At 40.8% G+C, this 15,529-nt stretch overlaps 1 protein-coding gene across 1 annotated transcript; it reads left to right on the top strand.

Moving 5' to 3' along the window:
• The first annotated feature begins 9,140 nt into the window (after positions 1–9,140).
• Positions 9,141–15,003, top strand: LOC139712078 (uncharacterized). Its single transcript, XM_071623913.1, has one exon. It carries the CDS (start codon positions 9,201–9,203, stop codon positions 13,728–13,730), a length of 4,530 nt encoding a protein of 1,509 aa, XP_071480014.1. The 5' UTR covers positions 9,141–9,200; the 3' UTR covers positions 13,731–15,003.
• Positions 15,004–15,529: the final 526 nt, after the last annotated feature.

Genomic DNA, 15,529 nt, shown 5'->3' on the forward strand with positions numbered 1-15,529 from the left:
GCTGCCAATATCCCTCGCTTCCATCAACCCCTATCACTAAAACACATCCACAATCAAACCGACCCTCCATAATTTATATGTCTCTGCCATCAAGGGGGTAACTGCCTCGGCGTTAACCCTCCTCGTGCCAAGAAAAGCGCCCTCCCCGCACCCCTTTGCTCCGCTCACTCGCAGACCCCGCGAGGGAGTGAGCAGTGGTGCCACCGCCTGCCTCAATGTCTGTGTGTGTTAGTGATGGTGATGGTTACATTTCTCTCGTCAAGATATTGGAGAAAGATAGCGACTGTGGGATTCTGCATGATTTATTCTTTGGCCCGACTTTCTCTCTTGCACTCATCTCTTGGGGTCTCAGAGCCATATCTCTTCAGAACCCTTTTAACCCAATAGTCTTGACACATGGATTTGTTTTTGAAGCATGCTAACCAGTTCACTATGTGAATGTAAGCCGTTTCCCTTCAATCTATTGATGGCCCTTTTCCCCTCCTGCTTCATCCAAACATTGGTCTTCCTGGCAATATTTGTTTTTCTGTTTTTCAGGGACAAAATGTATGCTATCAATTCAGTGTTCTATTGGATCTAGAGGCTAAAATCTTCTTTTTAAGTAGAAATGTAAAAACTATTTAGGTTTTCCCATAAAAAGGAAAAATCTCATAAACAATGACATTATGTCGATCCCACCAATATCAACTCAGTATGCTGACATTTTTTCTTTTATAAACCATGTTTGCTTGTGATCCCTTTTTATATCTTTTGCTGATGCGTGCTGAAATTTGAATTGCAAAATGAACTGGAGTGAAGAAAAGGAGGTGAAATCCATTCCATCTTCATTATTCAAGTCTCAAAGAAAGGGAGAAATCGGGATAAGGGTTGAGTCTTGTAATTCCAGCCCATCCTCAGACTCTCTAGTCATTACATATTGAGATGGATGGGTGTTTTTAGGATTGGGAAGAGGCTAGAAATGAAAAGATGAATACTAATCAAAGTGAATTCTCGTCTGTTTTTTAAAAGAAACATCCAGATTCTCTGTAGGCTGATGCCATCACTTTTCGCAGAAAGAGAGGGGCAGAGGATGAATGCCAATGACTCTCTCACAGTGGTAGGAAGTGTGTTGAGGTGTGTACCAGATTACCAGGTGCCTGGGTATGCTTGGTGATGGAATGACTGGTTCATGAAGTGGCAGTGTATGCAGGTTGCTCTGAGACAACCTATACGGATCATTAATTGTACAATATCAACTTGTATACTGTATCAGGGCTCAACACTCAATGCTGTTTTCTGTGGTGGCCCAGTCAGGCCCCTAACATCTTTAAATCTGAAATTTTGGTGGCCCAAAAGAGAAATGTAGTGTCCTGAAATAAATGGAAACATAACAATCCATTTGGAATCTTAATTGTGAGATCGAACCACCGAAAGAGAGCCTTTTTAAAAATTTTGTGGCCCGACAAATATTCTTAGTGGCCGTGGGCCATCAGTCTTCCGCGAATGTCAAGCCCACATATTCATTCACATAGATAGATAAGGACACAAGTCACTTGCAAGTTTGTGCTTGTCATGCATCACAGATTTGTATGCCTCTGTAGCCATTAGCAGCGGTTAAGCAATCCTGCGCATCAAACTCCCACCTCCTTGCGGTGTGCCCATTTCCATTGCCAGCTGCTCTCCGCTGTCTTCACTATTTATTCATGACAATCTAATCTTTGTGATGCTGAAGACAGTTTTACCAAAACTTGCTGAGTAATCTTCATATCTTGCTGCAGGGGTAATGCCATTATCCAGCTGAAACTCTTTTCATAATTCATTTCAGCCGAATTGATGGACTGATGCAAAGTAGTGACAAGTGTAGTTTGTCTTGATCCTCTGTGGAATCTAATTATTCTCATTGGCACAAATAAATCATGCACATGTGTGTCTCTGTCAGGAAATACACAAATTAAACACTGTACATCTGGATGTTATTAAACTGGGTAAATAACCTTTAAAAAAGTTGATCATGGGCTCATCATCAAATTATCTGATATGCATAATTATATGAAATGATATATTACTGTTTGCTTTCTGAATCCTATGACTTCTTTAGTGTCCATACATTAGTGAAACTCTTAATTATCTCTATAGATGTTAGATTTTAACTTTGTGTATGAAAGTCAAATAAACATTGAGCAGAGTTTCACCTATTAGTAAGTAGTGATTACAGACCCACTGCATCAAAGCTGTAATGGCAAAGAGAATTCATCTGCTCTATTCAACTACTTCATCTTTTCATTTATTTGTTTGTTTGTTTTTTTAGCTTTTTAGCTCACCTGGGCAGAATTCCTCAAGTGAGCTAGTCTGATCGCTCACCATCCATCGTCCATCTTGCATAAACTTTTTCACTTTTTAACTTCTTCTTGAAAGTAGGGGCTGGATTTTGAACAAACTTGGCAGGAATCATCACTGTGGGGAGAAGATCATGGTTGTGTAAATGGTGGTAATGTCCCATAGGGGGCCCCTTTGGCAGGCCAAAATACCTCCCCCCCCCCCCCCCCCCTTGGCCAATTTACATAATTTGTTACATTCTCGTTGTCTTCTTGAAAATACTTTCTAAAAAAAATCGAGTGAAAATATTCACTCTTGAAGGAGTGAATACAAAAAAGAGTGAATTTAGAGTGAAATTAGAGTGATTTTGATTGAAAATGTTCATTTTCACTCGTTTTAGACTGACCTCGGGTATCACTCCAAAATCTTCGAGTGATCCCTGTGGTCACACCAAAATGAGTGAAAATGAAAATTTTCACTCAAAATTCATTCCAATTTCACTCTAAATTCACTCTTTTTTGTATTCACTCCTTCAACTGGCTTCAAGAGTTAATATTTTCACTCTATTTTTTTTTATAGAGAGTATAGTGGCTTGATTTTGACCAAACTTGCCATGAATTATCAAGTGGGATGGCGCTCATGGTCAAGACAAATAGTGGTGGTGCCCTTGGAGTAGGGGGGGGGGGGGGATAGAGTAGGACCAAAGTTCCCAAAGGTTTAAATACTATTTGCCTTCTTGGAGTGCCATGAAAGCAAAGTGCACTGCTCAGGTGAGCCCTCGACGTGCACATCTACTGTTACCCCAATAAGTGATAGTACCCGTATAAGTGATAGTACCCGTAATTGATTTCCAGATGTCAAGCTAGTATCTTTTTTAGAAAGTGAGCCAAAATAATTGGTAGAAGACAGAAATGCATTCAGTGATCTGCACAGAATAGAAAAGACCGACACTTGAGCTTTGAGTTGTTTTGTTGTGTTCTGACAACTGGCATAAAGCCTGCTATGCCCACTTCCTTTGATTGGAAACTTATAGGGACTGGAGATGAACTGCAAGTCCAGCAGTAATCTTGGACATTTGGAGATCTATGAGTTCATGTTTATTGCATTTATTTAACAGTGACAGAAACATGTAACTCTTAGGTTTGCAGTAATGCAATTTTAACCTCTCTTTATGCTATTAATGGAAGTCCTAACAGGTCATTTCACTGTTTTCATCAAAATTGGTGTCAGTAGGAAATTTGGGTGTAACTTCATTTGCATATATTTGCATAACAATAAAAACATTGAGATTTCCCTCTCTTTAGCTGTCTTGATTATTTGATTATCTTTTTTTTATGGGGGAGGGGAATGTAAGGATTTTCGCTGGGGGCATGATGAAACCCAGTGCCTTAAACTAAAAGCAACTGGCTTATGATCAATACTGATGACTTCTGTCCAAGTTTGGATAAGTCTGGAAAGCCTTAAGAATGACTATCCTTGCATTTTCTTTTGTTATGCAAATGACATGAAACTGGAAGTATAATGATTTTTTGTGTTACAGTGTAAGGTATCAAACCTATTTCTGAGTGCCACTATGAATCTATCATTTCATGAGAAATAAGTAAATTAAAAAAAAAATATTGGGGTATGAATAACTTTGCAGACATCTATATGAGTTGTTGCTATGTTGGGCAATCCACAGGCAAACTTTCTGGTTGTCAGGGACAACCACTATTGAAGGGTTATGCATGAAATTTGAATATGTTCATAAATCGGTCTACTCAGTGAAATCATGCAGATTTCTTAACTGATCTCTCTTGGAAGTGTTCCTGATGAATTCATTCCATTCTTCAATAAAGTAACAAGGAAGACAATTAAAAAAAATTGAATCTGCAGATTGCCCTTCAATTAATAACAACACAGAAGCTAGTAATACTTACATCACACAGAATATGAAGGCATTTATTTTTAGAGTAATTATCTTTTCTTTGGATAGGGCCCCATTTTTTTCTCTCTCTCTTAAAACTTTCTTTCTTTAAAACAACAAACAAAACTTTTCATTGTTGCCTGTATGGATTGCTTATTGGTTCTTCATTGCAACAATGGTTGCAAAACTACTGAAATCCTTTGTTGTTATGAGCAAGCTGACAAATTACCAATGAAGAATGGCACTATGGCTGAATGTATTAAAGTTCATGGAGTTATTGAGTGTCTGTTCTTGTATCTTCTTTTCTCCAACGATTTAGGATGAGCAGGTAGTGTGACCAGTAATAATAATGATAATAATAATAATAATAATTGCATTTATATGGCACTTTATACGGGTGTTTCTAAGTGCACTGGTGCTATTTATACAAGAAGACTAGAAAACACAATAAGATTAGGACAATGCAAAACCAAAATAACAGGAACAAAAAGAAGAAGAAAAAACAGTACAAGTGATACAGTGATACAATAATGACTGACTGCGTGTGCCTCCACAAAAAAAAGAAGAAGAATATTACAACTGATTAAACAGACAAGTTTTGAGAAGAATTATAAATGATTCAATAGATGAGACATTCTGAATATGAAGAGGGAGTTTATTCCAAAGGGTGGGGGCAATGGAAGAGAAGGCTGGGTCACCATAACGGGTTTTTGTATGTGGGCCATGAAGTAATTGGAGAGAGGAAGATGAACGGACGGATCTGGCGGAAGAGGAGGAGCGAAGAGAGACAGTACACAACACTTCTTTTCCTCTTCCTTCCCTCTCCTCTGAAAAACCTGGTCTTCCCCATAAATCAGCCACTTTTGAAGCATTTCTTTTATTCTCCCTATTTCTACTGTATCATCCATGGTCAAGATCTCTCACAAGTTCATACAAAGAATTTTCATCCTTCACATTAATTCTGGTCTGGGTCCTCCTCATCTATATTTGACCATGATACAGTTTTCTCAAAATAATGGTTTTCTTCATGTTTTGGTCACAGACATACAGTCTCACCTGTAATATCTCTGTAGTGCTCACTGTTCCAATATTTGTACACCGAGTGCCCTGCAAGACCCCTCCTGTCGAGATCTTTCTAGTAATACATAGATGCAGGAGTCCTAGAGGTGACCATTAAGACGTATGTATGTTATTAAGGAGTTTCTGATTCATTTTAAGCATAATTCAAATGTAATAAGAGAGTTTGCTTCAGCCAGTTGCTGTTATTTTCCATGTCTTTTTACAGATATATCAATACATTGAAATGTTACAATTAATAAAGCATTATAGAAAAAATATACAAAACTACTTTATAGAGAGGAAACACGAACAAAAAAAAAATGTTACAGATGGAAAAGGCAAATAATTATACAAAGAAGCACATACCGGTATATGAAAGTGAATATATATGTAAATACAACAGCAAATGATTCTCATATCTCCCATAAAGTGTCGCAACCATTCATGTGAATGAGATTTGGAAGCCTAGAACTTGTAATGATGATAACTTGATTGACCCATAGGCCAGTTAAAGCAGATTCCCCTTAACTGGTGCAATAGTCAGCAGAGAGCCTTTTCAAATAGCCAAAAGAAACTCAGTTGAATATCTTCATATTTTATACCGGTACTGTTCCAGCTTTATATGTGTGTCTTCAGCAAACTGGCATTGCATTTCTTTTCATTGCCATTCTCAAATCCTATCTGTGGAAGTAAGAGCCAGAGATGATTTCCAATTGAGTTTTTTGTTTGATTTCGTTGGAGCATTTGTCCTGAGGATGGGTTGACCTCTAAAATATGTTTCGGTAGGCAGAGCTCAGCCTGAACCTGTATTTATTTCTGCAACAAACAGTGATGCTCTTTTGACATATCATGTGTTATGTGTATGATGTGCATACAATGTACACGATGTATGCACACATTTTGTACACACTCTTCGCATGCACTCATTTTTGAGAGCTGCATGTTCGTTATACAGATCAAGAATTTGTGCCACAGCTGTTGCATGGAATGTCATTTACAGTCTGTAATCAACAATTAGTGTCTGAACTGTTCAATGATATAAACATGTTTAGAAATACATTTCACAAATGTGGTTACAAATGAGATGTTGTTGCTGTTGTTGGTTGAAAATAAGACAAAGAAATTAGGTTCAGGAACCAAATTGCTACTTGTCAAACATTTTTTTCGGTGTTGTTAATTCTATGGTTGCCAGGATTTAGTAATCGTAACTTCACATTTCACAAAATAAGCAAGAGTGAGTAGCAAGTGACAATTAAGTACTGAATGTTTTCACTAGATGATTCCCTGCACATAAACAAGGTGCGTGTTCGGCGATCCTAGTACTGTATTAACATGTTGATATGCCCCAGATATCACTACATCTTGGCCCATGCAGCATGGAAGACCTGCAGTACTGGTAGTTACTAGTTACATGTCATCAAATGCTTGCATGGCTTTTAATAATAAATTTGAGTGTTGTTGCTTTTGCACATTTTCATATTTGTGCATTGTTATATTCAAAGTTTGAAGGCAATTTGCAAAATTTATCTCACAAAATATAAAATCTGCAAAAATTTCAGCATCAGTAGACTAACTTTTTTTGCATACTAAAGACTACCAACCATTCAACTGAGGACATCCAGTAATCCTTGAAGAGTCATGACACGAAGCTGAAGGAGCTTCATTTGTACCACACAGTTAACCCGTCATAGAATTTGACGATGGAGCAGGGAGAAAAATATACAATTTCAGATTTCCTTAAGTCATCCTTCACTGAAGTGATGGCATAGTGTATATATTAGCCAGACATCTTTGAGGTAGTTGTAATGAAATGTGATGAAAAATTGGGATTATTCCTGAACGCAAGCATCGGCCGGCAATGGGAGTTTTTGTATCGCGCAAAGCGGAATCTGGATGTATTTTCGTATTTGTGCTGACTCTGATGGCAAGACCCGTCCATCCATCAACTCTTTCTGACACTGGCGGCAGTCAGATTCGTCCCGATGCTTCACTTCTTCATCTGCGTGTCCCTCTCACGTCGTAATCCCGCACTGACATTCCAATTTACCGCTTGTCTTCCAGTGCCCCCGACCCGACCACTGGGACGGAGAAGACACCTCAGAACCAGCCCACCCCACCCTAATCCCCTTGCTGAGAGATAGCCTAAAACATTAATGCACCGGCGTAATAACCACACTCATCAAGGCAGTCAAATTACATCACACAGGCATCATCTTTCGTTTTGGGAGGAGGATTTTGTTCTCTACATAACCCTCCCCCACCTCCCCTCCCCTGTCTGGCATTGCTTTGCCATGGATGACTGATTGATGTATCGGCTGATAGGAGAAAGAAAATTAATTGGCTAATGGGAGTCAAAAAAAAAAAAAACCCTGAAGAATGGATGCATGGAATATATATCAAAGCAAATGAATGAATGACAAGTTAATTACATGAGTGTGGTGTATTGATAGATCAAATTTAATGCCATTGTGGAAGCAAAACTACTGTAATGGTTCATTAATCACAAGATAATAAATGTTGGAGTATATCTAGAGACATATCCAATTGTCGATCATTATATCAAACTGAATGAGTTCGTAGATATTTGGATGGCTTTCAGCAAATGTCATAATGCAACTTATTGCTTTTATTCTAATGTTCAGTGATACCCAATAGGGCTATACTTTAATGTGAACTGTGGTCTATTGATGCAGGAAATGTATTTCTGTTCTGACCGGCAGTTATGGAAAATTAGAATTTTTTTTTCAGCTCACCTGAGCTAAAGGCCCAAGTGAGTTATATTGCGATCATTAATTGTTTGGTGTCCAAATTGGGGGCCACTTTTCATACTTCCATCTTCGTCTTGAAAAGGCATGGTCAAATTTGTCACCAAGTTTGGCAGGAATTATTGCTAGGGTACTAGAGGATATACTTGTACAAATGGGTACTGTGCCCCTCACCCCACCCCAAGGGGACCCCGAGAACCACAAATTAGAGAATCTTTACACAAAACCAAAAAGTCTTCTAGGAAATGCTGTGAGTAAATAGATTTAGTAAAAACACTTCATAGTTTGTTTATGGCATAGCCAATGGTGATGCCCTTTGGGCTTGGACCAAGCTGGGGGCTACTTTCCACATTTTGATCTTTTTGAAAATGCATGTTCATATTTTCTAAAAATTTGCTAGGTATCATCACCAGTGTGATGAATTATAAATTATACAGATAGACACCATGCCCCCCACCCCACGCATACACACCCGAGGGCCCCCTAAAGCCCGTCAAGCTTGCTATATTCTTTGTAGGTCATATTCGGCATGAATGCTTTGAAGGTGAACTTGCGATACTCAGATGAGCACTAGACTGACTGGGTCTCTTGATTATATAATGTTACAATAATTTGAATGAGTTGTATATCACAAAACTGTGAATGGGTTTTAAAGTGTTTATTAAACTCACATTTGTGATATATAATTATAGTATACACAGAAGTTTGAATTGTATGTTGAATGAGGAGAGTAATATAAATCTTTGTAGAAAATATAAGAAACTGGATAAGAAGATTGCAATGATTATGTCAGATATGTCACATATTACTCTGCTTACTTGTCATGTAATCAGTGGTAAATGTAAGAACAATGTTCATGTTTTTATGAATTGATGGTCTGCAGAGTTACCATGTCCTAACATTCTTTTTTTTATTTGCTTTCATTATTCACTCTTGCAGTGTGTCACACGAGTGGAGTTGAGAGTGGTGAATATGACAGCGACAATGACACCGATGAAGAGGAGCCAACTCCGCTGGAAGAAAGCCCGGAGAAAGAGGAGAGCTCCCCAAGTCATCCACCCTCCCTGATGCCGAGCAGTAAGCTCCTCGAATACACCACCCCTGGTGGAGAGGAACCCGACACCAGTGACGCCCAAAGTGGACCCACAGTCTCCCCCCTAGCTGGACTCGAAGCCATGCAGCCCCCAACTGGGATCGGCAAACCTGTCCTTCGTGCCACGGAGTTGGCCATGCAGAGGACGAGTATTCTCCTGTCTTCAAAGAAGGAGTCGTACAACTCCCAAAATTTCCTGATAGCAGCTTCACAACTGGATGCCTGCCGCAGACGTCTTGATCCAATCTCTGGGGACAGGGAGCATACCCTGGGAAGTAAGCTCCAGGCTAGCCTCCGGTCCAGCAGATTGGCCTCAAACCTAGCCCAAAAAGAACAGAGGGAAGTTCTCCCAGGCACTTCTATTCACCAAGAAGAGGCTTTGGACCTACGTGTTGGACAGAAAAATAGATGCCTCAAGAAACATCATAAGCAGTCCAAGGAAACAACATCAGATCTTAAGGAAAAACACTTGCATGCAAAGTCCAGTCGTACACTCTCCAGGGCTTCACATAAAGCAGTTCACTACTACAGAGATCCTCACAGTGTTGAGTCAGATTTGCTGCATGCGGAAGCAACCAGACGTTTACTGGACCACAACCAGAATTTCCCTAATCCAGAACATCGGCTGCAAACCAGACACGGGACTGGCTCTTCCAGGAAAGGCAGTCTGGATAGGAAGCTGGATCAGAAGGACAGGAGTGTGATAAGGAAATCCTCTGATGTCCACTCAACCCAACAGAAACTGAAGATCAACTCCGTTAGTTCCAAAGCAGCCATCACAAACTACAAATGTCCTACGTGCAATCATTCTTTTGAAAACTACTTACGTTACACTGTACACCTAACAACTACTGGTCATGACAAACATCTCTCAAGGGTGCGCAAACACTACACAACTGAGGCTATTGACTTTCAAGATGAGAAATCTCGCAAGTTGGTGATGAAGTGTGTTGTCTGTGAAGCACCATTTTCAAACTTGGAAGAGCTGACATTTCATATGATGCAGAGCAACCACTATAGCACAGTTCTTGGCCAGTCTGGATCAGAAGATGCGGCAAAAGTTGTGATGAGCAGAGACCTGTTTCGAAGTCAGAGCGACAATGAAGATGAGACTGTTCACAATTCATCTTCAGACGGTCCTAGTCTCAACTCTAAGCTCTCTCCAAGCGGAATGCTGTTTCCAATGTTTAATGCCAATGCGTACATGGTCCCAGGCTTTGCCTTAGACCACAAAGCAGCACTCACTTCACAGATTATTCAAAGGCTGCCTGGAGATTCCTCAGTCATCAAGCAGCATAGTTCTTCAGAAAAGGAGCTGAACCAGAAAGCTGGCACTGTCCAGTCAGTTTCAGAAGGCCACAGGAAAATGCTACATTCTGGTGACCTAAAAGTAAAGTGCCACAGGTGTGGCAAGGAGTTCAATCATTGTCGAAGCCTCGCCAAGCATCAAAAGCTTTCAAGGAATTCGTGCAAACCAAAGCATCCTGTGAATGGCACATTGAAAGGAGGCAAGAAGAAAGGAAAGCATCGGTATCATTTGCACCATCATCATCACCACCACCATCATCACCATCACCATCGCAAGCACAAAAAGCATCGTCATGAGAAGCGCAGAGACAAGGCCGAGAAACACCGTCTGCGACAGCTGAAGTTGGGAGATTCAGAACACCGCCGCCACAATGGAAAGGTGAAGAAGACTGATAAAGAGCATTTAAAACCCATGCATCATGACAAGGAAAGTTGCTCTAGTTCAGAATCGCATATTCGGGATCCCCTTGTATCAACTCCAGAGGAAGCATTACCTGCCATAGAGAGGTTGTCAAACTGGGCCAATGCAATTGGAATTCTCTCTGAACAGTACCCATCAGTAACTGATGTGGAAAGTGTTAGCCTTCCAAAAACCAGAGTGGAGTGTTCAAGCAAATACATCAATCCAGATGAACTTGATGTTGTCTTGCCAACAGGATCAAGAGTCAACACTGCTTCACTGGGAGGAAATCCATTGGGAAACTTGGCAAGCATGGTTGAGACTGCTAAAGAGCTAAATTTCAGTCCAGCTGCCTTCAGCAGTAACACCAAAAGCTGGGCCAGGCAGAAGAAAGAGAGCACTAAACCTAGGATCAAGAATATGTCTTCATTGCCATCAAAACCCGCATCAACAGTGGTGTATGTACCACCAGCATTAGCTCCACTGCCAGATCCTTGTTCCTTGATCTACAACCAACAGCAAAAGCCTTTTGATTCCCTTGTGACTCCAGCTACAGCACCAGCTACAGCTACAGCAATGTCATCCTCAACGGAACCCAACATTGAACGCGACAAATCCAGCACAGGTAGCGGGGATCATTTCAGGGAGCTGAAATTTACCATGGCAGAAGCCATTGAGAAGCTTGTGACGCGCTCTTACCTCAAGAGAGCCATTCAAGAAAAGATTTCTGGAACATCAGAGAAAGATGACAGCAGCCTGGATATCAAGAAATTGCGCCACAGTACTCGTAATGAAGAGCCTGCCCTCACAGAGAGGCTAGCTCAGACCACCTCAGCAGATTTTCCCAAAGGAGAGCATTCTGTCATACCTAAACCGCAGACTTCATCAGTAACTGATGACCAAGAGGCAGATGGAGGTGACTCAAAATGTGAAAAGCAAAGTTTTGATAATTGTGAGCTTAAAGAGTCTATGCCAAAAGAAGCAGACCCAGCCAGTGATAGCTGTGATGGCCATGGCTGTGACACAAAGAGGAACTCTGAAAAGTGTACTCCTATGTGTAGCACAAATTCTCTACAGAAAAACATCACTGCCCATGCTGACCAAGAGAAAAGAGGATCTCCTCATGCTCCTCACTGGAAGAAAAGGATTCGGGCATCTGAGCACCTAGCCTTGATTGCGAAGGAGGCGCAGTCATCTCTTTCGAGAAAGAGTGTCTCCCCACATCTCAAAGAATCACCTCAAATCATAACTCACTCAAGTGCAGACAACTCTCCTAAGGCCACACCTGTAATAAGATCCAGCAGTGATAACACCAAGGGGTCTACTTCGGAGCAGGCTCCAATTTCAGAATTTGAGATGGAACCTACTGCCAACTGCAGAAATGACTTGAAAAATGAAAAATCATGCAGTATACTGGACAAGCAGCAGAGTGGAGGAGATAGTGATTCTCAAATGACATCTCAAGGGGAGGATGATGACTGTAGTATGGACTCCTTGTCACCTGAATCTGATGAGTCAGCATCCCAATCTCCCTGTGCCGTCAGGGTGCATGAGAAACAGTCCCTAATCAGTACATCTCCCAAACCCCTAGCTACTATCAGTAGGGAACTGGAATATGGAAGAAGTTCTGTGCCACAGTTTTCTGAAAACACTGGATCATCAGAAGGAACGTCAGTGTGCAACTCGCATGAAATCCCTCTCGTCAATGGGCGTCCTCTCAAACAGGAGCAGGAGGACAACAGCTATGAGGTGGACACCTGCAAGATGATGAGCCCTTCTACTGGCACAGTGAGAAAGGACAATAGGGCTGCAGAGAGGGCATCCCCTGAGATGAGCAAGGATATCAAGGGTGCTGAACACTGCAGTGAACACAATGGTGCTAGCTTACCAGCTAAGGAATATTCTTCCTCTCATGACACGTCAAGTCAGAGTAAATCTTCCGAGACGTCAAGGAATGGAGACTCTGATAGGGCCTCTCCCAAGCAAGGTCCAAGCAATGGCAGCCAGTTTTACTCTTCTCGAATAAAGATGGAGGTGACGTCACCGGAGCCAAGCAATTCAGAAACAGAGAGCAGGCACACCCAGCCCCTGCTTTCAAACGGCAACCATGCTCCAGGAGAAGTCAGATGTAGCTCTCCTTCGCAAACTTTGCAGACCAGCCACTTGTTTGTAGATACTCAGTCAGACTTTTCCTGTTCCAATGCCCTGGCTGATCTACAGTCATTTACCAACAGAGGGATTTCAGCCTTGAAGAGCTCCCGTTCCAGCTACTTCAAATACAGGAGCGGGCAGCTTGGGGGGTTCATGCATCACAAGATAACTCCGGCTGAGAGTCCCCTACCGTGTCCCAAACAGCAGAGAGATGGGGTCATCTGTGCGCCCAGGAGATCGAGTATTCTCACCAATAGCTTTGCCGTGAGCTCTGAGCATGGCCAGATACATCGAGTCAAGACAGAAGTGGCAGACAGCAAACCAGAGGAACTAGACAGAGATGGCAGGAAGAGTAAGACTCCCACCAGTCAAACAGTGCCTGGTGCACTGAACAATGAAAGCATGACCTCACCTGAGAGGTCACCATCGGCCCCAAAGAGCAACAGGCCCAGGACCCCGGAGTCTAACCTGAGTCCAGTCAGAGCCACTTCCTACCCTATGCCATCAGTATTCCCCGCCACCTCTGCCAGTGACGGCAATCCGCTGGACGCAATCAACAGGCTGGTGAATAAGACTATGGTGAACAGCAATTCCTCTCGGCACATTCCAGTCAAAGTCAACAAGCTCTCTGTCCCCTTCAAGGCACTGTGCGCCAGGAAGCGACCCGAGCTATACACGCCTCTCCTCCCCAGCAGTGAAGCAATCCTCACCAACCCTCTTGAAGAAATGAACAAGATGGTGAATGGAACATGAGAGGTCTTATTGCTGTCTTCACTGCACATGACGCAAACACATTGGCATTTTCGGTTCCCATTTTCATATAATGATCAGATGCAGGCTGCCCTTCAATTCTCATGGCTCGCTTTGAAATTTGTGTATTATGTGGGGAACAGTGTATACGAGCATTGCAAGCATTCATTTCATGATATCTACATTGTTTTGTGTATGTGAAGATAGGGATTGTAAAATCTTTTAGTTTAAAACATGTACTGTATATCGACACTGATAAAGTGCTTTTCATGACAGAAAAAATAGAGAACTTAATCTCACTCACATACCATTCCCCTACATAAAAATAATTATTTTGGTAGCCTGCAGAGTAAACAGTTGTTTAGTGTGGTTGTGATTTTGTGAAACATGCCTCTGAAATATGATTTATCAGAGGATGATTTACATTTAATGCCAAACCAAGCTTTCAGAATGGAACAGTTTGACTAAAAACAAACATAATGAGGCATTTAGAAAGTTGATCAAACAACACAGCACATTACATCCCAGCTTTGAATCAGAGGTCACTCTGGAGGATATCATGATATTTCAGACATAAAGAAAAAGTTTAAAGATTAGCTCTTTTTAATCAGTCAGTAGCATACATCAGAGCTTCATTCATGTATTTTTTTGTTTTTTGTTTTTGTTTTTGTGGGCCCCAGGGAACAAAGGTATTGGTATTTCTTTGGTTGTTGGTTCTTTCCTCATTAATTCATTTTCCTGAGGCTTATTTCTCTTGATATGAGATATTATCACCCTGTTATGAAGCCCAAATCTGGAACCCAGAAGAAAATGTGACAAAGGATATACTCAGGAAGCTACTGACTCGCAATATTTATTTGAGCAGAATTTGAAACAAGTAAATCCCATTTTGTTTGTATAAGAAGGTATTTCCCAAGACTTAGCTTCATTCTAAATTCTTCAGACAGAAACGTAGTCATATCTGTATCGATAGCAGAGAAAAAAATAATTTGAGTTTGTTTATACCTTAAAAATCTACAATATTTTCCTTTGATTTATATAAATGTATTAAAAAAAATTAATCCTTGGATAGATATAATTGTGCTGAAGAAGAAATATTTCCTTCTCAGTCCTTGCTTAACCTTTCATTTGGCAACAAGAGATTTTACACTTTATGATATTTCAAACTTAGGCACCAATATCTCATCCCTGTATGGATTCCACTTTGACCCCACATACATAAAGTACATTAAAAATATTTGCTGTTCCTCAAGGTCAAGAGTAATGTTAATGGTACCTTTTTTTTTGAACGTGTTCACCCTGACTGAACATTCAAATAAATATGGCTTTCTGATTATCAATGAAGTCCCCAATCATGCTCTTATTGCTGTATCCCCCTTTTCTTTTCTTTTTTTTTAAAAACCAGCTTGTATTACATTGCAAGGCTTAACCTTCGTTAAAAAAACACCCAAAAACAAAGAAAAAATAGTGATTGCAGTAGTGCCTCCTGCTCATCATTATACCTGTTTGTCATAGTTAGAATTCTCTTTAAAAAGTGACATAGAAATTATGGACTACTGCATATTGTCATGTGATCATTCTTTCAGGGTCTCCCAAGGTACACATTCAGATTTCAAAAATGACCTTCACTTCCTTAATTGCCAAAGAAATCTTGACATTGACAACTTTGAGGAGGTATATATGGTCTACCAGTACATCTCGACACTGTCAATGACAAGTGGAAAATATATAAGATCGGTTTTATGACCAGCACAAGCAAGGACATGCCATATTACATTGCACTGGTATGTTCTAGTGCAATA

Source organism: Diadema antillarum, unplaced genomic scaffold (assembly GCF_040938485.1).
Source record: "Diadema antillarum isolate AM-2024a unplaced genomic scaffold, OU_Dant_1.0 seq00001754_RagTag, whole genome shotgun sequence".
NCBI lineage: Eukaryota > Metazoa > Echinodermata > Echinoidea > Diadematoida > Diadematidae > Diadema > Diadema antillarum.

What these genes read in the sequence shown, in the direction of transcription:
- LOC139712078 (XM_071623913.1), top strand. Translation starts at nt 9,201, where the DNA reads ATGCAGCCCCCAACTGGGATCGGCAAACCTGTCCTTCGTGCCACGGAG.